The sequence below is a fragment of the Chaetodon trifascialis genome, chromosome 10 (genome assembly GCF_039877785.1).
Source record: "Chaetodon trifascialis isolate fChaTrf1 chromosome 10, fChaTrf1.hap1, whole genome shotgun sequence".
Classification (NCBI taxonomy): Eukaryota; Metazoa; Chordata; class Actinopteri; order Chaetodontiformes; family Chaetodontidae; genus Chaetodon; species Chaetodon trifascialis.
Window position 1 is genome coordinate 24,986,593 of NC_092065.1, and position 23,757 is coordinate 25,010,349.

Sequence of the window (23,757 nt, forward strand, 5' to 3'; positions counted from 1 at the left end):
AACCCTGTTTACGTCAGTGGGGCTGAGGCGGAGCAGGTCAGTGTCAGCTTCCTGGGAATCAACACCACAGAGGATCTGTCATGGACGTCTGTCAAGTTTTTGGGGGGAGCAATAGAAAGCATCCTGACAGGAAACATCATGAGTCGTCATGGTGGGTTCACAGCGGCGGTTCTAGACAAAGGTTACTGGGGGGCCAAGGAGGGGCCAGGGTTTAAACAGAGGGGCACGTTAAAAAATGGCAACAAATGATATTGAAAGATTAGAAACTTTATTTTACTTTAAAATCATATAAACGTTTATTTTGTTGAAGAGTGAGTGCAGGTGCAAGAGAGGTAGGGCCATAAAAAATGAAAAATACACCACAGGGTACAAATACACGGTGTCAATTCAATGTGAATAAAACTCCAGGGTACAACAATGAGCTATGTCCTATCTATGGAAGACCCTCTACTGTTATTGGAACTGGCACAATGCTGGATTCATTGAGTTTTAATTAGAAGAAATGGATGAAGTTACGTGGTTAACATCACAACATTGTGCAGACCTAGCAAGGATACTGACATTTGGATATTCGCTTCTGCTTCGATGAGTTTGCTTAGATATGATTAAGTTTCTCATCATATCGAGACCAGACATTTAAAACCTTGATTTCATTATCAGTGCGAGGAACAGCGACGCGGTCACTTACGACATGAAATCGTTTTGCTCACCTTCGTGTCTTGCAGCAGGACAAATCGTAGCTCCTCTCTCCAACAGTAGTCGCTGAGCTCTCATTTAACGAGCAGCACCACACCTGGCTGGCTACAATGTTTGGGTGCGCCGCTCTAATTTACTCGTGTAGAACGCTGTGTCGCATTAGTTCCGCTTTTAGCGCTCGCGTGTAAAATCATTAAAAAAAATGTATTTTTAAAAAAAATATTTAAAAAAATGTATTTTTTTTATTTGGTCAGCACGAGGGGGGCACAGGGGTGGCCAGGAACGTGTCTATGGAGGGGCCTCTATCCATATATTATATGGACTATGCATGAAGTGCCAAAAGTCATGATGAGTCCAGTGAAACACAGACGCTAAAAACGGAAAGAAAATAAGAATGATGAGTGTTCCCCATAATGATAAATTTGACTAATCAATGATTGGATCTTGATAACTTTGTGACTTTACATCTCTCATAATATATAATATTTTGTGACTTCATAAATAAGGATTTTTGACCTATTATCTTTCAGCATGTCAAAATGTAAGTCATCTATAATTCCCAAGTAGTAAACCCTAAATTTACTTATAAATTTGATTATGTCATAAATTCAAATTAATGATGACTTTAGTGAGTTACAGTATCTGTATCTGTGTACAGCATCTCCATCCAGGGGCGGACTGGGACAAAAAATCGTCCCTGGCATTTTGGACCAGACCGGCCCACCACATTTGATAACGCACACCTTTTCGGTCTTTTCTGTCTCTTGAATGTGTATACCAACTGTGCAACTCTTTAAAACTTTAAGCCATGCAATGAGTTAACGGGAATCAGTCAAAGTGGACACATTAATTACTTCCAAAAAGTCTAATTTATTAACACTACAAAAAAGTATACTCCACCACTCCATGACAGTAATGGATCTTTAAGCAGAATTCATCCTATTGGGTGTACCTTTGTGTTTCAGGGAGGAAGAAAAAAGAATAGAGATGAGAAATGATGGATCAGATGTTAACTCTTCCAAGAGTAGTACTCAATAAATTGTGAAGTGACCCAGTCCAGAATGTAGCTGAACTCCTGAATGAACTTTGAACTCTGTGTATGTTTGTATGAGAGAGAAAGAGAGAGAGAGATTTAATTATTGGTCAATCTTCAGGATAAAATTAGCAGTGTAGAAACTGAAAACTTAACAGGGATGATGACACATGAATGAGAGAGAGGGCTACATACACAATGTCTTATAAATACTTGCATATACAGGTATTACAAACTAACTGGAATACAAACTAACCTGGCCATAGAACATTAGCCAAAAATATCTTATTGACGTTTTATCATTGTCAAGTGTTGTGAAAGCAGTCCATCTTACTGCAGGTTTTACTGCATGTCCCTGTGCAATGTCGCCACCACCACCACCACCACTGTCATCTGCCACGGCAGCTGATGAAGGCCCTGCCTTTTTGTGCCTGTTTGTGCCTTTTTGTGCCTTTTTGTGCCTGTTTGTGCCTTTTTGAGCATTTTGCAGCGCTGGCTTGTAGAGCCAGCTCCTTTTTCTCTCGCAGTTTCTCTGCACCTCCTTTTCGTTTTCTCTCCATTCTCGCAGATCCTAACACATTACGTTACCGACGTAAAAGAGGGGAAGTGTTTCATGATATGATTGGGTGACATGACCCCCGTCACGTGCCAGTGAAGAAAATAACCTATCGGCCGCAGAACTGAGTGTGTCGAGGGCCGGTTGGTGTTTACGAGCAAACTCTTGCGCTGACTTTTTATTTTCTTCAAATGCATTACGCTGCATGGCCAAAACGAAAGGGTGTTTGACGATGTGATCAATCGGGCCGCTGATCAACTGTCTGTATGGGCCGGTCAGACCAAAATTTAAAGTAAAAATCAAAAAATGCCCGGTATGCCAGATGGTCAGTCCGTCTCTGTGCCCATCAATGATCATACTGGCCAACAGTATGGGCATTGTCTGGATGTACTGAGGTCCGCGCCACCAGTGCGCACTGAGGGGAGAGAGAGGCGCGGCTTGGGAAACACCCCCATCATGATGACAGATCAGAGAAAAGTGGGTGATGTGGACGCACTGACACGCATGTGGAGCTGTTAACCAACCTGATGTGCATCTCCAGTGGTTTGTTACTTATTGACCTGCACAGGCGCACGTGGGCTGCCGCCGCGCCACTGGACGCGGTGCTGACATTTGGAAGAGAGTGCGTTTTTAATGCTTGTTTCCGGTCACTCTGAATGCGCTTTAGTGTCGCGTCTCAATGCTGGAGCGGTCGCTGCCTCCCAGAAGAATGGACGGCTTTAACAGAGTCGCTTTTCGCAGAAAACAGCGCAGTATGGAGCTTAAGGGAGCAGGTGAGTGTTGGAGTGCTGAGGCACCACTTTCATAACTAAAACAAATGCGCTGTTTAAAAGAGTTTCAGGGATCCTCCCGTGCGGTGGTCTATGGTACAATGGTCTCAACATACTGTGAACGAATGCTCCTGAATAAGACATCAGCTCTCACCTGCTGAGTTTTTCAGATCTCACTCTACATGTGGACCCATTTTCCCATCTCTGACCCATTAGTGTATACTTGAATCCTTATGGAAACTTCCTATAGTGCATTCTCCTGTGCAGCTCTGTTTCAAAGCATGAGTAAAATTCTTTTGAAATCAGTGGTCTCAGGTTTATTACAGACTGTCACGTCTTTCATGGGCTTGCTGGTGAGTCAGTTTTGTGACTTCTCGGCTGTTGCAGGTCTTGTATTAGCCATCGTGTGTTTTTGTCCGTGTGGTTTTGAAAGCATGGGAAGGACAGACTCTAACACACCTACATTAGAGCCCGTGTTTACACACCAAGCTTGACTTACTGGCTGCTCAGCAGGTATGAAGGTTTCACAGGCAAGCCCCAGCCTGCTGTGTAACCATCTACATGCTGGAGGGCACATTTTTTCACTCTGATAAACACCACTTCATTAGTAGTCCTCAAACTTTGTCTGCTCAGGATGCGGCTCTCAGGAACATGCACGGATAGGACAGGTTTTCTGGTATTTTCCTCTACAGTTATGTATTTCAGTCTTATAGCCTGATCAAAAACATGTCTTGGGATCTGTTTCCATGCAGGCTTCCAGATGGCTCTTTGCAGAGCTGCAGTCTGGCAGCTGTAATTGTCAGTTGGCCCAGGCTTTGGTCCAATTAAGGAAACTTTCTTTCAGACATGGATCAAAATACATGTCAGCACTCCTGCAGTGTGCACTGCCTGGGCATGACCCAGTGAGACGGGAGGTGCCCTCCTGGCTTCGTCTTACCTTGCAAATCTGAGACTGAGTGCTGGGGCAAACATGCAGCGGTGGATATAGCTGTGTGCTTGCACTTTGATGTGAACTTTGTACTCTGGTTTATCAGTGCTATCATCAAGACCAGTCAAGATGTCTTGAGCTCATAAGGTGGTGCCAGCAGGCAGCTCCAGTCACACGCCTCAGGTAATGAGCTGAAGGTCAGGAAGTGAAGTAACAACTACAATTCCCAGTTCAGTGAGTCACTGTGTGTCAGCAATACTATAGATTCTATTCATCATATTCTGTCCCCACTATTGCCCAATGTTCCCAGCTTTGGTAATTTACTGTACATTATTGAATGCCATATGCTTCATACTTATCTGCTTTGCCCAGTAGATAATAAGAAAATATGCAGCCATGAACCCGAGGACTGAGGTTCATGTACGGTACTATATAATGTGAAATTTCAGCTAATAGCTGTAATAGCTTGATTCTGTTCTCTTCAGACGCTTCATTAGACTTATATTTTCTGTTGTAGATGTCCACCTCCTTCACAGCTCTAGAAACCATTTCCTCTCATCCCATTTGCTGTTGCTCCTCCGTCTAAGTGGAAGTCCCACTGTCTCATTACTGTGCCAAGCATGTGTGTCGTGCTGTTTCTGTAGAAGTCAGACAGGCCTTGACATGAACCATGGTTGATTTTAGAAAGTGAAAGCACTGCGCAGACCTAATAAGTCTAACTTGATTTCCCCCGCCACAGTTAAAGTCACTGCTTCCATTTGACTGGGTTCCAATATAACTTAATGATCCAGCATGGCTGGCTGATCCTGCATTTCATGGACCGCGGATATGATTTCAATACAGGACCAGTTTTACCGTTATAATGATCTGTCATGCTCTGTCATTCTGCCGCTGTCTATTGTGATCTATTCTTCCCGCACAAATGGTTAGAAAGCAGCAAGTCATCAAGTCTGTTGTCCTTTCAACCTACTCATCTTTGAATGCGTAACAGAGTTGGTTCGTGCAAATGTGCAGCATGAATATAAACACTACGCTCTCTTTGGATGCCACCACAGGCTTCGATGAAGCTCATTTGTTTCTGTGTCTCTCTTGTGTGTGTGTGAAGTCGTGTTCACAATAAGCAGAAATAATCTGCTTTCTCTGAAATAAATAAACATGTAGTGTCTGTCTTTGAGTGAAGTTTGTCTTGTGTTTGAAGCACAAATAGCCTGGGAGCATGTAGGTTTGAGCTGGTGCTGCCATGGGGACAGCTGTGTCGCCCTCCAACAATGAAGCTGCTTGTTTTCTAACTGCTAAGACAGAAGCGGTGGGACTGTATGAATCAGATGCTCTGTGGCCTGCTAGCCTGCTGCCTCTGGTATTGTTTGGCTGCACTGGTGCCCATTCAGCCTGAACTGAACCCCTTCACTGTCCTCTGCGGGCTTTAGGCTTGTGCAGTTCAGTTCATGATGGCTTAAAGATGATTACTTTTTATATGCCATGCATTGCTGTACCACAAACTACCCACAAATCATAGCTGTGCTCAAATGTATGGGCATGCCTTTCTAAATTCAGACATTACTATTCTAAAAACAGCCTTTATTATTAATACAAAAAGTAATGCTTATTAATAATAATAATGAGTTATTTCAGTAAAGCAGCACTAATCTGTATTTTTATTGTGGCATTTAAAAAAAAATACAACATAATGTCAAAGGTGATAAACCCACAGAGCATAATATGCGTTTTAGTGTCTTTCAGATCATTGCTTTGGTTTTCCATCCACACCTTTACTGTTCTTCTTCACTCTCACTGCTTGGCTCCAGAAACAGCAGCCACCTGTTCTCCGTAAAAAGCTGTGATGAAGCTCGCTGTACGCTACCTGCCCAGCAGCAAGCAGCAGACACACACGGATAGCGACTAGCTGGTGAACACAGTGGAGCATTTAGCAGCTAAAGAGCCAGATATTTCTCCCAGTTTAGCTGGCAGAGCTAAAGGTAGAGTGAATATTGGACCTGCATTTGACTAGAAACACAGCTAATACAAGCTCATGTTGCTCTGCGTCTGCTGGATGTGCAGGTTTCTGTGAGCATGTTCACTTATCAGCTTGATAAGGTGAAATGTCAAAGTTGTTTTTGCAGTTTATAGTCTGAAATCAATGAGTGTGTGTTAATACATTCAAATGTCACATTTAAACTGGACAATTTTGATTTCTTATGAGAGGGTAGGCTAGGAAAAGCAAACATTTAAAATAGCAAAAGACCTTTTTTTTTTTGCCATAACACATTATTATGAAGTAAATGTTGAGTGCACAACATAACAATGACACCATCTGCGTTTAGATCGGTTGCTTTAAGCGTTGGTTTCACTGCAGTCTTGTCTGAGCGAGATCTCCTGGGAAAATAAAGGCCGACTGACGACCCAGTCTGGCAGTGTTTCTATCTGCTTTCATGTCTCCATTACAGACTGAATGAGTGAATGAATGAACTCTTTTTCCCCACTGTTTTCTTTACGCCATCTCTAGCCCCTGCTGTAGTAAGAAGCAATACTCAAACTATCTTATTGCTCCATGTAGTTATGACACTTTGGCTTCACCTCTTCAAAGGACACGCTTCTTTCTTCTCTCTTCTTTCCAAAGCGGTGTGATCATTTCTTCACTGAAATCTGGAAACAAGTGCAGCATGTCCTGTGTTTTTGGTAGCTGCTGCTCTGGGGAAAACTGAAAGCATTCTTATTGTCTTTGACAACTATAATGCCTCTTGGAAACGCTGGGTGGGCTTGAAAAGTTGTCCGTCTTAAACTGTGTTTCAGGAATAACACACTTTTTTCAAAGCTTTTCTGCCATACATTTTGTTCCTCATGTCAGCCATGTTTTCCTCCAAAATCCTGGTCTCTCTTTGCTTGTTGCTCATTGATCCAGATGTGAGACTGTGAGGAGGAGGGCTTGCCCAGACAGATGCTATCAATAAATGAAGCTCGCAGTGTATTCTTCCTGAACACTTGTACTCGCTTCAATGATTTTATGACGTAGCATAAGAGACTACGATGTGTATTATTGTCATTTGTACAAGCTGTTATGATTTGATTTGTTCTCAAAGCATTTTTTTATGTTCAGGTGCAGCGAGGCAGAAAAAAATAATTTAACAGCTCAAAAAAGGGGACATCGACCTTTTTTAACGTCAGTTACTTGATTCAGAGTTTACTCTGTGTCTAGTGGAGATGTCTCAGCCTGGACGTGTGTGTGTGTGTGTGTGTGTGTGTGTGTGTGTGTGTGTGTGTGTGTGTGTGTGTGTGTGTGTGTGTGTGTGTGTGTGGAGGTGTGGGGAAGGTTATTTGCTCAGTTGATAAAGTGGGTGTGACTGGCACACAGCAGGAAATGGTTAATAATTGTGTGCAATGTTCCTCAGCAGTTGCACACACCTGCTCCTGCTAACACCAGTGTTTTGGGTCAAGTTTGACGAGCTCCACTTCTCAGATGTTCCAGCAGGTGGAGGTAAACACCCAGAAATGGCTCACCCATCGACTGAGTGTGAGAGGTGGACATGTTCAGACTCATGTATGTCTTCACAACAAGGCAACCATTCACACGCTCACTGTCCCAGCAGGAAACTGTGCTGTTGTTCCGGGGGGGGGGGTCACAGAGAGAGAATGAGGAAACAAGCAATGAGCTACTTTTAGATAGTTTGTATAGAAATGTGTAAAAATTCCCCAGAAAAAAGGGTGGGCAGGAACAAAGTCTGCTGACAAATCCTTTGTGGATATGCACCTTTATGTGTCACATACCATCCAAGGCCTCGTTGTCTAATGGAATTTTTGCTTTTCTTCCACACTGATCAGCTGGGTTTATCACCCTGAGTCAGGGCAAACATGAAACACTGTCACTGTCCACGAGTCTGAATCCCAGTATGTTACGTCAACAAGGGCCTGCTGTGTTTTTTCTGCTCCAGCCGGGGTTTCCTGACTGCAGTGCGTGTCGTTTCCCCCTCCTGACGGGCATTGTTAGCCTCTTCCCAGAAAACTACTGCTAAGCTCGGTTTGAGCTCAGAAAAGGAGAACTCAGACCTTCAGCGCTGGCCAAGAAGGACTGCTGAGGAAGTAACTTTACAGAGAGGAAGATCAGAGATAATTGTGTAACCCAACCTTTTTTTTCTCACCTTTGCGAAATTAAGGATATCCCATTTGCAAGAGGACAGAAATATGTGACGTTGTTGTGGCTGGACGACTCGTCTTCCTCCACGGTGCTTTCTGTCTGCTCTTCAGCAGTAGAGTAGAGAAGGTCTCAGCACAGCGTCCTGTCAGGGGGTCTCAAGAGGTTTATTTTAGCCCAGCTTTTCACGCACCTCACTTTGTTTCTCTGCTCATTCTATTGTGGCGTGTCCGCCGGCGTGGACACAGCATGGACTGCCTGGCCGCTGGTTACTGGAGGCCCCGACTCAGACACGTTGCCTCGGGTAGGTGATCCTTGCAGCCTGGACAACACAGTGAGGATGAACACTGTCAATGGCTAAATATATATGTTAGGAGAGGATCTTGGGTCGGTGTTTCCTTTTTTTCTTTTTCAAAATAAAAGACACTGATCTGACAATGAAGCGACGGCGCAAATACTGGTTTTGGGGCCGGAAAGGTAAAAACGCAAAGATGTGTCTGCTCTGCTGTTATGGTAAGATTTAACTTTACACTGAAAAATCAAGGATGGGTTGATGTTAAATGCTAAAAGTCATTCTGGATAAATGAAGAAAAGTGTTCTACTCATCTTCACAATCATCATCTGCGCCTCATCTCTCATCACCAGAAAACATTCCCTTGACTTGTTCTCTACCTGCTGCTCTGTCATCCTTGTTTGACTGGCATTAAGATAATATTTACCACCAGCGAGTAGGATCCATTTTCTAATATTATCATCTGGCTGCTCTCCCACATTCACCATTTATTTACCACTCTGCTGATGCATTGCTGTTCTGTCTGACTGTGTGGTTTCTAGAAGTGCTACGGCTGCACAAAACAAGAGCAAACTTTCTGCAGTAAACGCTTGGAAATCTTTTTTTGATCAGGTTTTGCTGGCAACCAGCTACTCAGTGCTTGCAGATACAGTGAATGCACTTGGAGCGAGTGTGTTCACTGAGCCACAGCATTGGTCTCCATGTGGATCGGCCTGCCGCTGTGGCGCAATAGAGTGTGAGGGTGCATTTAAATCCACCATGCTAGAAAAAAAGACAGTGTTGTTCTCAGAGGCCTGGGAACCGTTTCCCCCTCTTAAGACCCTCTTCCAACCACTCTGCTTTTGGCAACATCCCTGATGGCCCATTACCCAACTGCATTTGTGCTGTGTGTGTTAATATGCGCCATAGTAGGGCAATGAAAGTGTGAGTGTGTGCGTTGTACCAGTGCAGCCCCTCAACTGTCCACCTTTCCTCCCGGTGGTGTGCATTGTTGGTGCGCCTGGGTGAGTCACCCTTATTTAAGTACAGAGAAGAGGAAACACTGTGAGGCATTCTGCTTTCATTCTCACTGGCAGGAAGGAAAAGGCTGGGAACACCAGCAGGCCCAGCTCCTTTCACCACGCTCATTGTTTCAACGTGGGAGAGGGTGTCACTAGCAGGAGTAACACGGTTTGTCAGCATCAGCACTTATACACTCATATGTTGGGATTAGCATTTGGTCTATTTTTGCATAAACCTTCAACAGGTAGTTCCAGTAGTTTGGGAAAGTCGAGGATTGTTCCGTGCTCTTGTAGATAATGAAATACTGTTAGCAGTAATACGCAGCGATACTTTGCTATTGACATTCTCAAGCAGAGCTCTACTGATTATCAGTCACTATTATCTTATCACAGATTAAAGGTATGTGTGCAGTTTATGCTGGCTGATAACTAACAAGAAAATGAGGTGTGTTGTGAAGGACATTGGTAGGACCTAGAATCATAATATTTTTCTAAACCTCAAATTTTAACAGTTGCTGTTGGTGCTTCAGCATCTAATCATCATAATGAATGAGGATATTGTCTCTTATTATTAGAAATTAGGGTGAAAAAAATAGGGTGTTGAAAAAATAATGACCAGACATTTGCTGTGGATTTTCATGGTGCCTACAAACTCAATGTTGTTAAAGGCCCATTTGATTTTTTCTGTAGCGCCACCATCAGGCCAAAACTTTGCCATATACATAAGAAATTTCAGAGACTTCCATCCATCCATTATCTATACCGCCTATCCCTTTCGGGGTTGCGGAGGGCTGGAGCCAATCCCAGCTACAATGGGCGGGAGGCGGGGTACACCCTGAGCCGGTCGCCAGCCGATTGCAGGGCCACATGCAAGGACAAACAACCATTCACACTCACACCTACGGACAATTTAGAGTCATCAATTAACCTAATGAGCATGTTTTTGGTCTGTGGGAGGAAGCCGGAGTACCTGGAGAGAACCCACGCATGCACGGGAAGAACATGCAAACTTCACACAGAAAGGCCCCGTCTGACCCGGGGATCGAACCGGCAACCTTCTTGCTGTGAGGCACACGCACTACCTGCTGCGCCACCGTGCAGCCATTTCAGAGACTTGACACGTGAAACACATTCATGCTCCCCAGTTGACAACTCCTTTCCATTTGGGACATTCAATGACAAATAAACACAAATATGGTAACCGAACATGGTTACTTATTAATTTCCCATGTGACTTCCTCGTGTGTGCTCCACAGCTCTAAAGGAGCTCGACCTTCAGATTCAACCGCACAGTACGTTCCAACAAGGATGTTGTGGATGCCTGAGTCTGGAGGCAAAACTAGAAAGTCAGGTAGTCAGGTGAAGATGATGACGAGGATGAACTAAATATAGTGACGTTGTTTGTTTCCACTTTCCCTCACTCTCCCACCGCAGGTGCTTCCTTGAAAACAGTCTTTTTCTTTCTTTCTTCCATCATCTGTTTTTCTCTGTTTGGTGTTTCGTCTTTTTTGCCAGCTCCTGTCTCTGTTTCACTGTCGGCATTGATCCACATTCCTGCTGGCATTCCTGAGTCCTGACATCATGCTCAGATTGTTTTACTGGCTATGGACAGAACAGATACGTGCTCACACATACTAACAGACACTTTGACGAATGTATTTGTGACTGAGATACACAAAGGACATAAGCTCATGCATATATTTAATAATAATGGGAATAATTTACACAGCATTCAATCATAACACCCAAAGAGCTTCAGTTAGGGGAGAGCCTGTTCACGTTCAAGTAAACTCTATTTACAAGCCAGACTAACTGAAATGAATAACGCCTACAGCGTGGTACTTAGTCACTTCAAGCGCTGGCAGTGAGAGGAGGGCATTGCGTCAATATGGTGACCTTCTGTGCAAGCAAACACAAGTCACAAGAGCCTAGAGCTGAGTGATCAGAGCAATGTACCTGATGTGTGGGCCGTCAGCAGTGGATGTGTTGTGATAGCTGGGCAGTGTTTCAGGATCGCAGCCTGCAACATCCTTACCCAGCGCATACACCAAAGAGATGTTTCACAAGCCTCTTTGGGCTGCGTTCAGATTGGATTTTTTCTGACCCACTGACAAGGTTGCAAAGGAGACAAAAGATATATGGATTTTTTTTATGTATATTGGATATAGGTTTAGCAAAGGTGACCATATATTTCCATACCATCCATGCTGATGAAGCTATGCCTTTAACATATCAGGCTGTATTTGACCATTGTGGATAACATTAATGTGAGGAAGTACCTTCATTGTCATGTCTTTAATTCACAGGATTAGCCAGAAATAGACAATCCCATGTGGTTATTACATCTGAATTTATCATTGGATGATGTACAGGACATCTCTGGTCAGATGGTTTCGTGTAAACTGTTATGTAGACTGAGTCTACCTGAGAGCTTGTTGTCACCAGAGCAGTGCGGTTTCTTGTTGTTCCACCTATCAGGGGCAACAATGAGAGAGTAGCTCATTACAGCCAGAGGCTCAGCTCTCTGTTCCTTTGTCATGTATGTTTTCAGATCAATAGTGGACTTGTTTTAAGTGTGATTCTGCTTATAGTGCTACCTGCAGTAATCAGTGCTTATCAACTAATTGTGGCAACTCCTGAACATTATGAACCCAATGTCAGCGCAGTACAAAAGCATGAATTGCTAGTTTGTAATTGTGTGGCGTCTCATGTTGCCTGTTATCAGTGAGAACAGAGCACCCGATCAGCTCCATCTGCTGACATGTGATTGCTTTGTTAGGGAGTTAAATGATGTAAAGTGGGACATGGTCGATTCTGTTAGCCAGGACGTGCACAGAATATTTGTTCAGGCGGGCCGAGTAGAAAGGTGAGTACATGCAGGAGGTTGGACTAAGTCCATACAATAACTTCACGCAGAACTTACAGCAGTTTACCAAAAACAGCTGAATCAGTAATAGATGATAGTCATATGTGATTGCAATGGCACTTGACTTGATAAACCGGCCCCTTATAAGGTTATGTAGGGTATGTGTGTGTCCTGTGCACATATGCTGACATGCACACACACAGATTTGGTCACAGATCCATTCCCAAACATGAAAATAATGAAGCACTTATCGCTCTCAGTGATCGTTGACTGTTAATTCAGGGCGGATTAATGTGGGATTTATTCTGTGTGTTTACTGTGAGGAAAGATGAGAAAGATAAGGTGGATACTGAAAGCAACCAAGCGTCTTCTGCGCTGAGACGGTTTTCAAAAGCTCTCGCTAAAAGAATTGTTTAATCAATTTGGTGTCTAGATAAACGCTATTGTCTGCGAGCGTTATTATCTGTCTTGCAGTGCTTCTGAGGACCGACTGCACCGCCAGCGTTGGTTTTAGCAGGCTGTTGGTTGTTTTAGGCACAGATTGACAGCAGGGATGGCATGGCGGTGTGTGTGCCAGGCTGATTACGGGAACCGATCCAAGGTGGGTTTGTGCCTGTGTTGTGGGGGCAGATGCTGGCGTGTTGCTAGCAGTGCCCTCATGACAGATGTGCCCTGTTGCTGCAGAGATGGAGCTTCAGCCTGTGTACCTTGTTTGCTGTGTCTTTGTAGCTTTTGTTCCTGTTTGTGTGTGTGTCTATGAACGTGTGTGTCTGCAGACAATACCCATCATTCATCACTGACCTTCATAATGTGTGTGGTGCACCGGGGGAAGGGGAGAGTCAATGAAAACAGCAAGGGCTCAAATACTGTGCGTGCATGCCAAATGTATGTGTGTGTGGTTGTGTATGTGCATGAATTTTAAGTGATGTGGGTTTAATTAATGATGTGTGTGTGGGGGAGGCCCATGGTTAAGTGCTTATAGAGATATAGTGGGTAATGGCCCAGAGCCATACTGGTCTCCACCCTTCTCCCCTTTTCTCAGGCCAAAGAGAGAAGAAAGAGGTGGAGGGTGGAAGGAGAGATGGAGTAGAGTAACAGAGTGGTAGGTGGATGTGATGGAGAGGCGGGGGGGTGGGGGGGGTGCCAGCTGCAGTGGTAAGGAGGTGTAGAAAAGTGTGAGGTGGCCGCTGTGTGTGTCTGCGATGAGTGGGAGGAAAGAAATGTGGCGCGAGAAAGGAAAGGACAGGAAAATATGCACATGGATTATGTTGTTACATGCTTGAAAGCAGGGTTACAAAATATGAAAAGGGCTATTTACAATGCAGAGATGAGGTTTGAACGCCAGCTGCAGCAATCCAATTTGAATCCTTTAAACTCAAATTGAATTGAAGGTGTTTCTTCTCAGTCAAACACTACAGATACAGCTCAAAAAAGCTGAACAGTCTGAGCGGTTTTGACATGTTGAATGTGCTCTCTTTTCTGTATATTGAGTATATCCAGGAGGGAATTGTTTAAAATCTCACATAGACAACCTGAACTGCTGTTATCTACGGCTTTAGTGGGTCCAGGTATTTTGTGTAATGTCAGAGGGGTATCCTGTAGTGATGAATCCATCACCCGACCCTGCAGCTGCCTTCACTTCTATGGAGCATTTTAGCGTCTTTCAGCTTGTTTCAGTTTTGCTTTTTGGTTCACTCTCATTAAACCTATAACCTGCAGCAGTATGCAGATGTTTTCAGCAACAAAAGCTCTGCTGAGCCCACTTCCTGCTCGCCATCAAACATTAGATAGAAACAGTAAGAGAGTTTTTGGGGACACATCTGCCATATGAGCTTTATTCAGCGATGACATGTCCATGTTGTGTTGACAGCTGGTTCTGCTGCTCCCAAGTGCCCGAAATAAATCAATGAATGCAGCTTTAGTTTTACATGTGTTTGATTGATCTTGGCTGTTGATATTTTGTTCCTTTATACAGTGTGCTTTTTGAGAGTTGTGATACATTTAACGACAATTTCATTTGGATTGTGTACACAATGTGAGATTTGATACACAGAATCTACTTAAAGAATCAGCTATCTGTATTAACTCTTTAACATTATGAAAGCCAGTATCAGCACAGCACAAACAGAGCTGAATCAGTATTGTTTTGACTCACTACACCCACATTATTAAGTATGCATTATCTTAATATTCACCCATAATACAGTGTTAAAACAATAGGTTGAAGCCACTGAAAAGGAAATAGTAGATAGTAGAAACACTTGAGTGAAGGAGAGTGGGAGGCAGAAAGAGACCAAAACCCTAAATTAAATAACTATTATGTCGTCCCTCGAGCTTGATCCCACAATGAGTCTCAATTTACACAATTCATTGGACTGTTTCTTGTTTAATCTGCTCTGCTAATGTGCTGCAGGGCAAACTGAGCACCATCTCCATAAAAGGAGTAATTTCAGAAATTCCATAAGGATCACAAAAATAATAGCCTTGATCCATGTCGAGGAAACGCCCATTGCCAAAAACATTTCTAATTAAAGGGTAATCACTTGTCTGAAGATAGTAACTCCCTCACATCCTGAGGATGTGAGATCTGTCTGACGGTGCGGGGCAGGACTCCAAAAAATTAAATGATTGTAAGACTAAGCTGAATGATTGAATGCATTGATTCCCTCATAATGTTTACTTTGATTTGATGAGCATCATTTTAAAACTGCTTCAATTCGATGACAGCTCCATCTAAGTTCAGACTGCTGCTACGTGAGAGATAAAACTTTCCTCTGTGCTTCCAGTGCGTTCACACTGTCAGAGGTATGAGGGAGTCTGCACGTTGAGACATGTGAGAGATTCAGGGTCACCCGAGTGTGAAGAGGAAAGTTCGGTTGTGGGAGAAGTGAGGTGCATGAAACGTCCAGCATGGTGGTTTTACATGATGCGTTTCATTACCTTTGAATTTTATCTGGATACCAACAGAGGGAGTTTTTAAATTAGGTGGAGTTTGTGCATGCATATGTGCACGGAGAGATACAGAACGGATTCTTAAAGCTGACGTTCACAGCGTGACAACAGATTGATCTGCGGTTGCGAAGCAGCGAGTATGGCTTATCTGCCACCAAGCAGTGTGTGTATTAAGTGTTTGATTGCATTTCTCAGTGTGTATTTGTGAGTTAGAGTGTGTTTCTGCTTTCATTTGTCTGCATCCTTGTGTGTGTGCTGTGTACACACTCTGCATGAACTGAAAAAATGGATTTGTGGGCTGTCATCACGACGGTGATGCCTTTATGCCTGTGGTCATATTGCATATTGTGTGGAGAATACAATCACTCATGTATGGAGGGTTTTAAGGGCTGAAACTGAATATAAAAATAGGTAAATAATCAAATGATGATTGAATAAAAATTCAAAATAATAACAATTGAAAGATTCCTGTAATTTAATGCTTGTATACGTGTGCATGTATGTTTGTGTATAAATATATATATCTGTTCTGCTATAACAACATATCTTCCTGTAGCACACAATATTTCATCAAGATCCGCACTAGGTGCTGCCATCTTGAATTAGGCAAAGGTAGTAGATTTAAGAGTCAGCCCGCTGGTTTTTTATGGATGAAGCTGACAGATTTATTCATTTTGCTTTACACTATGGATAAATGAAAGTGTATTTCTGAATAAATAAAAACAATTAGAAACAGATCAGCAAGTGTGTGTGTGTATAAGTAAATTAATTAATATATGAATGAAAAAAATACACAAAATTTCTCATTTAATTTGTGATTTATTTGTTTGTGGTGACAATTAAACAACAAATTATATAATAATGTATTTATTCATATATTTAAGTATTTTAATAATCTAATCAAATCTTTGCATATTCAGTTTTGGCACTTAAAACCTGCCATAGACACTCAGTCATAGAGATCAAAGTGCTCCAGTCCCACTATAATGATCCACTGAGTGCACATACTTTACCTTTGAGCCATACTGATATTGCTTTTGTTTTCTTTTAGGTTGTTTACTGACTCTTCAAAACTTGGAGTCCCTTAATTTTTACAAGCAGCAATTATTGCCAGTTTTTTAGATGCATGATAATGCTTTTCAAAATTAACGAACACATTTTTTTATCTGTTTTCACCACTGTATCCAAAACAGACTGAACTGAACTGTGAATCTTGTGTGCAGTGGCTGCGCCAGTTCTCATTATATAACTTTAATGTGGTGATGTTGTTAGCATCCAACACTGGACACAGTGTTTCAGGGCCTAATTATGCACTACATTTACTGTCCTGTCCAAAAGTGAGACGTGAGGATATTAAAGGGAACCAGCCAACACACTCAGCGTAACATGTATCCTAATGTACTGTCCCTGTCAGCTTTCAACCTAATTGGTCCTAATTCAGTTAAACATTTGCAGGATTCCTGTAACATTAGTGAGGCTGTTGCACAGTAGGAGCTCAGAGTAATTCAGTGTGTATCCTCAGTGTGTTTTAGTCTATCTGTACTATTAGAAGCAGGATTCTCTACTTTCCATCCAATGTTTTTATCCACACCAGATAATCTCAAACAAAGCATCACTTGATCCACACACGACATCATGACACATAAACTTGCTAATCTGTCAAGCGTGATTTAGCTCCCAGACAAGAACTTGCACTTTTGGATCTCCATGTTTTTTAGATTTACACCTGACATATACAGAATGACATGAATAAGAATGCCATTATTTGGTCTGTAGGGTTAATCAAAATGAAACATGTTGAGTTCCTGACCAAACATCTGACAAGCGCTCTATGACGAGCCTGCTAAGCATCACCAGTGTTGGACAGTAAGGCATTACTTAGTAACTTGTTACAGTTGTGTGATTACTTTTGTCAGTAATGAGCAGTGTAATTTAGAATTGAGTAATTACATTACACTTACTAATCCCAGGAAAAGCACAGCTGTTGGCTGCTGCTGCTGCTGCTGCTGCTGCTGCTGCATGAGTAAGCTTGGCAGTGGGGCTGGAGGTGTGGAGGCCTGGCTCTGGCAGCAGGGGGCCCTAGGCAAGACTTTTCAGTGGCCCTCCTTGCTTTCCTTAGAGCTGAGAACTATGAGAACAATATATATATAACTGTGATAACCCTTTGATTTTGTAGCACACTCAATAATCACACACAGGCTAACAATCAATAATTATTAGCTGTACATGTAATGAGTAAGAGGAAACTTTCTGAAATATCGGTGGCAAACACTTTGTCAAATACCTAAAGCCCAACTTTTACTCCCTGCCTTCATTCCCTTCATTCTTATTTTGGCAGTGCTAGATAAAAACTTGCCGTCGTAGGTGCCACCAAATGCTTTTTTCTTTTCTTTCTTTTTAACCGTCATGTCATATTTTGGCAACAGAATGATTAATTAGTCAGTCGCTGTAGCATGTGTGACAATCAAATCCATCCACTGGCATCTATTGGTTGACGTGGTGCCCCCCCCCCCCCCCCCCGGGTCAGAGAGATGTCGATTGGCTTGACATGATCTAATTAAATCAGTTATGCATCAGTACATCATGTGCTTTTCTAACTGTGATCCATCAGACCCTTTAATCTAATATATTCTAAGAACGGGTCCAAATCCTCTAGAACACCTTAACCATACCCTTAGATCTATATGTCACATGTTCCATCGGTATGACGTCTGAAATAACCTTTTGCCACCCAGCTGGAGGTTTGCAATCTATCCATTTCAGCAGTATATTTTTGTGGAGTACACAAAGTAAGGATACATAGAGGTCTTTTGGTCTGGCATCCCAAACAACAGACATATTGGTTCACCTTCAGCACTTTAGAGGTGCTGCTGGCACTCACTCACCGGGGTTAAGCTAATGCTGCCTGCCTCTTCGACCAGAATGTCTTGTTTTCTATATTACTTGTGTTAAATATGTGACAAACAAGCTGACTTTTATGAGTAGTAATTAGTTTATTTCTCAATAATTGATTGAAGTTGAAGCACTGACCATTACACCCCACATTAAAACACAACAGCAGTGCTGCATGTCATGTCTTGTCTTCTTATACTGATCATCTAACTCAGTCCAGCAAGGAATCTTCTGCCTTTTGTTTGAACTTCTTTACTCTCCTGTTATTTATTAATGGCAGATTTTTAACTGTTGCCGTTATGGGTAAACTAAAGATCCATTATGAGCATGAACCCTCTAGCTTCAGAGCTTGCATGTGTGGGTGTGTGTGCTGTTGCTGTGGCCTCTCTGATGCTAAAGCAGTAAAACTGACATGTTGGTTGTAATGGCTCTGCAGTAACTAGCCAGGAAGAAACTGAGTGAACAGCTATTTCTTTAGCACCCTGATTTCCTGCTTGTGGTTTACACACACTTCCAGTCCGCAGAGACACACATACCGCTGCTGATGGTGAGGTCTGCCTTGCTCTCTCAGCCCTCGGGTCACTAATTATTGTGTTGTATAATGAAGTCTGCACATACTCACAGCATGCATCAAGGTGTGTGTGAGACTAAGTGTGTGTATATGCTGTCGTTTCATCTAACTTCAGAAGGATTTGATTTTAATGAGCACCTGTGTAAAGGGTTAACGATAAAGGGGGTGTTGAATCTTAGCACAGTTACCAGCCTCACACTGAATTTCCAGCTGCGCTAAAAGATAACAAATTGAGAAGTGAGATGAAAAAGTAGAGAGATGGAGATCAGTACGAAAGAACTGGTGAAAAAGGGAGGATTCGAGCGTGAGGTAAGACAGGAGTGATGGCCTGTGGCCTAAACTTGCTTTTATTTTATATTATTTATTCATAACCCTCTGCCCTTTGCACATTTGGGCTACCAAAACACTTAAATGTATCTGAACACTTGGATATATCTGGCCTACTTTTAAGCTGAGACTTCTAGTTCCTCTGCCCATCAGGTCTGATCACTCAAATATATTGATCACTTATCAGGATTGTATTTAAAAGAGGACTATTGTTTTTTTAATAAACAACAGCTACATTTGCTCTTTGCACGCTGGAATTTCTGACTGTACCTAGAGGTTATTCATCTTCTGTATGCCATGCTTCATCTCCACCTTATTTATAACCGAACTATCAGTTCTGCTTCTTCATCTTGGTGTCATCTTAGTGGTATTCATGCACTTGTTGTTATCTTTGTATTTGTCTCTAGTGTCATTTCATCTGTATACTCTTGTCACTGTATTCTAATGTGTTTGTCTGCTACAATGATTTAATGTCCCTTTGGGGATTAATTAAAGATGTATCTATCCATCTATCATTCTGTTTATCTAATCTGCCTCATCAATCCATCCACGATGCAATGACAGAGAGGAGAACAGAAAGGAGGTCAGGGCTGTGATGGCTGCCAGGCAGAGGTGGACAGAATGAAGCTTCTTGACATACAGACAGTTTCTTTTCATCTGAGTGCCTGAGGTGTGTGTGTGTGTGTGTGTGTGTGTGTGTGTGTGTGTGTGTGTGTGTGTGTGTGTGTGTGTGTGTGTGTGTGTGTGTGTGTGTGTGTGTGTGTGTGTGTGTGTGTGTGCAACATATTCAGCCAAAAGCATGTTTCCTCACACCAGTTGTGAAAGCGACACGTCTCTCTGTGTGTTCCTGTGACACTTATTGGTGCCTGTAGGTCATTTATTCTCACAGACAGGTTCAGCAGTATGACAACAACAGTGCTCTTTCTCACCATGTCGACAGAGATCTGCAGCTCTGTGCTCCACCGTGTTCTAGACATAGACTTAGACAGTTTCTTTATTGATCACAATTTGGGAAATTATTCTGAAATTATTAATTATTAATAATTATTATTCATTAACAGCAGTGTGAAAAATATAACTAAGAACTTCTACTGATGACCACAGTTTTTAGTGATAATGGACTTTGAGGTAGAAGATTCAAATAGCAATACTTCTACTACATGTATATATGGAAGTTATTTACGTGAAATATTTTTATTCTTTTACCTCAACTAGAGGCTCAAAAGATGCTGTTTTTCCAAACTGGTGATGACCAGCCCTCCTCTCAATGCTGCCATGGTTCACGGCTGTCCTGTTCCAACCCTCCATGTCTTCCTTTTCCCCGGAGTCAGAATCCCAGTTTAGGCTAGCACTGTCTTCCCTGTCATCAAACTGGCCTCTGTTGGTCACTGAGGCTGTGCATGTGCTTGGTCCTGATCCTGCAGTGTTCACTGGGATTCACCAGCAATCCCCTGGTCCCCCGAGCCCTCAGTCCAGGCAGACTGCTGTTAGCTGAGAGGGCCACTAGCTGCATTGCTAACTGAGCTAACTATGTTATGGCAACCAGTAGCCAAAGATAGCTACAGCAAAGAGTATAGTGAGCAGCAGTAGTGGTTATTCTGGTGATATGCTGCCCACTATTTGTTTAGAGTGACCTTCAACAGGTGGCCAGTTCGAGCAGATTGTACCTTTAAGTGACTCTGTGGGTTGGTGACATTATCTGACGACTTTGGCTTATGCAAACAGCTCAGAACCCAAAATAGTTAGTTCCTGAAATTAAGACATTTTCAAGGCTTTCGCAAGAGTGGTAAATTTGAGACTTGAACTTGACTCAGACTTAAGCTCTGGAACTCTGAACTGGATTTTTGTTACTGCACACTTGACTTGAGACCAAGCATTCATGTCTTTTTTGACCAGGTAAGGTTCGAGGCAGTTAACAACACTGACAGTCCACAGCCATGCCAGTGACTCTGTGAGGCTGTGCTCAGACACAGCAGCGGTTTGAGCTGAACGCTAGTGCTAGCATGTCATCATGCTCAGCTAACGGCAATGCTTTTACAATCATGGTTAGCACATGTAGGCCTAGTAGTGTTGGCTGAGCTCATCATCTGACATGCTGCTAGCATTGCTCATAAAAATAAACAAGACACCGCCAGGCACATATCTTGTCTACTTAATCATAATCAATCCTAATATCTATTTGATTATTTGTCCTATATAATGGTTTCTTTGTTTCTTTGTTTAAATACAACTTTAAAAGCAAAATGTTGATTTTAATAGCCAGTTTTCGAAAGATTTGCAACTGACTTGCAATCGGCCTGTGAAGACTTCACTCGAACTCCTCCCTGAGGGCCTTGAGACGGGCTTTGATAAGACTTAGACATGAATTGACTCATCTCCACTGACTTGGAAATTGTCTTGAACTGAAGACCTCTATAGACAGCTCTAGCTTTCATAACATGGATTCAATTTAAAGAATATTTTTGTAGCAGTGTAATCACTGAGTGGTTGTCATGGGAAAAGAGTGGGTGGCCTTTACACCCATTTCTCCCACTACCTCCAACCTACATTGTGCTACTCAGTGTGAACCCTGGAAGAGGAGTTCAAAGCACATTACACACAAGCCACTGAGACACTGATAACTAAGGTTCAATAAACCTTGACTTTAGGCTTCTACTTCATAACACACAAATCATTTCTTCATCTCTCTATTCAGACGCTTTGCCTTTTTTGTGTCATCCCCTCCAGAGGGCTGTTTTGTGTCTCGCTCGGCACCTATATCTGCTGTAGCCACCAGCAGCAGCAGGGACAGCCAATGAGTACAGCCATTGGCTTCTTCCCCTCTCACTGGCCCTCCCCTCATCCAACACAATGGGACTGATTGTCCATGCGACACACACTCACACACAGAGGGGGCTTTACTCTGGGGCTGAGTGTCGCTTCCCCCGCCATATGCCCCATCTCCGCTGGAATGTGATTATCTTCACTCGCCGTAGAGAGGAATGAGGAAAAGCCAAAGGAAGAGACAAGCATCAGAGAAGGCAAGACGGGAGCTTGAGTGAAAGGGCGAGTCGGTGTGTCTGAGCGTGAGAGAGAGAGAGAGAGAGAGAGAGAGAGAGAGAGAGAGAGGGAAGGAAGGGAGGGAGGATGCAACCAATGCAGCGAGGCAGCAGTTTAACATGAGCCTGAACCTGCCAGTGCAAGTGACAGAGCGCAGAGAGAGAGGAGGGAGAGGTCTTTTCACTTCAGTCCAGCAGTGGATTTTCATTCCTTCACTGGACTCCACCTCGCTGCTCTCACAGGACACAGCCTCCACTCAGGTTAGTGCTTCTCCTTTTACACCGGTTTACCAACCAGCAGCGCAGTGCCGTCTCCATCGAGTGCACAATGCAGCCGTGGGGCGTTGGGTTAACAGAGCCGACAGACGAAATGTGGGTGGTTCATGACCACAGAGACCCTGAAACGCTGTTTGTCATCCTACACACACACACAGACAGACGTCGCCTGCTGAGGCTGATGGTTAACAAAGAGGGGAGCACACATCACAAAAGACAAACCCTGGATCTCACCACAGGATGTTCTTCTGGCAGGTGCTAGCTAAGTGTGGCAGCGGTGTGTGTGTGTGTGTGTGTGTGTGTGTGTGTGTGTCTGTGTGTGTGTGAGGGAGCTGTGGGTACTCTAAGCAGTGGGAGCTGTGCTGGCTAGAGGGGACTATTCATTTTCTTTAAGGCGTTGTTTACTGAGCCTCTCAGCTGCAGGCTGCCTCAAGATATGCTCTTCAGATCTGTAACTCACACGCACATGCTTGTGCACAGAGAAGCTACTGCTGCTGATCTCAGTTAACTCTGTTTGCCATGATTGCCGTAATCGACCTCAGCTGTCCGTAGCGAGCTGTGGGAAAATATGCAAGCCCGCGCATGCACGTGCGAATGCTCGCGTGTGTGCGTGTGCACTGTGGCTTACTGTTCCTGAACCTACTGCAAAGAAAACTATGATTTTAAGTCACCTTGTCATTACAGCTGTGACACAATCTCTTAATGATAGATGTAATCCTGACTGCTTGTCGCTGCTGCACTCTATCTTGATTTCCAACATCGACAAAGGGAAATGGCTGTGTATTATTTAGAAAATAATAAATTGTTTCAATAATGGCTTTTTTATTATCAGACAAATAAAAGCCTCATGCTTTTGTCTCTTTAGGCTCAATCTCCCCACTCACTCACTCACTGCTGTGAGCAATCACTGTAACTCATTTGGCTAGCTATCTCTGCAGTTGAAACCATTAAGTTTATCTGCAGTGATTTATTTTCTGTAGCGCTTCCTCCGTTCTCTGAACCTGGCTTCCCATGCAGGCCGGCAGTGGCGGGGGTTGTTATCAGATCCTGCTGTTTGTGCTGCGATGGAGGCAACCATTCAGCAGCCATTATACTAACAAGGCTCCTTGCTGGGTCTGTGTGTGATCCCACTGAGGGGCTTCCTCCAGGATCAAGGAAGTCCCTGCAACAAATCCAAAAGCTCAGGCGGAAACAAAGGCAGGTTAGGAGCTTACAAGACAGGACGCTTCTGTAGCTCAGATGTAAATGAGGAAGGGGGATTTTTAAAGGGAGACACGCTGTTGTCACTGTAAAAGTTGTCATGGAGTGCTGGGGGATGGATCACAAGACTTACCTGTCACAGTGACAGCTTTCATTAGAGAAAATCAGTTTATCGAATCAAGTGCCAAATTATGAGCCAGGACTGCAGTTTTACTCCAAGATGTTTGCATGAA

At 43.2% G+C, this 23,757-nt stretch overlaps 1 protein-coding gene across 2 annotated transcripts in view; it reads left to right on the forward strand.

Annotated features, from left to right (window-relative positions):
- Window positions 1-2,964: 2,964 nt before the first annotated feature.
- Window positions 2,965-23,757, forward strand: part of fgd4a (FYVE, RhoGEF and PH domain containing 4a) — a 54,146-nt gene continuing 33,353 nt past the window's right edge. The window contains exon 1 of one of the 2 annotated variants that reach the window (XM_070972666.1): window positions 2,965-3,058. In XM_070972666.1, the coding sequence (XP_070828767.1) occupies window positions 2,965-3,058 (94 nt within the window). Of the gene's footprint in view, window positions 3,059-22,155; window positions 22,310-23,757 lie in introns of those variants that run through there. The other variant, XM_070972668.1, reaches the window with a different exon arrangement.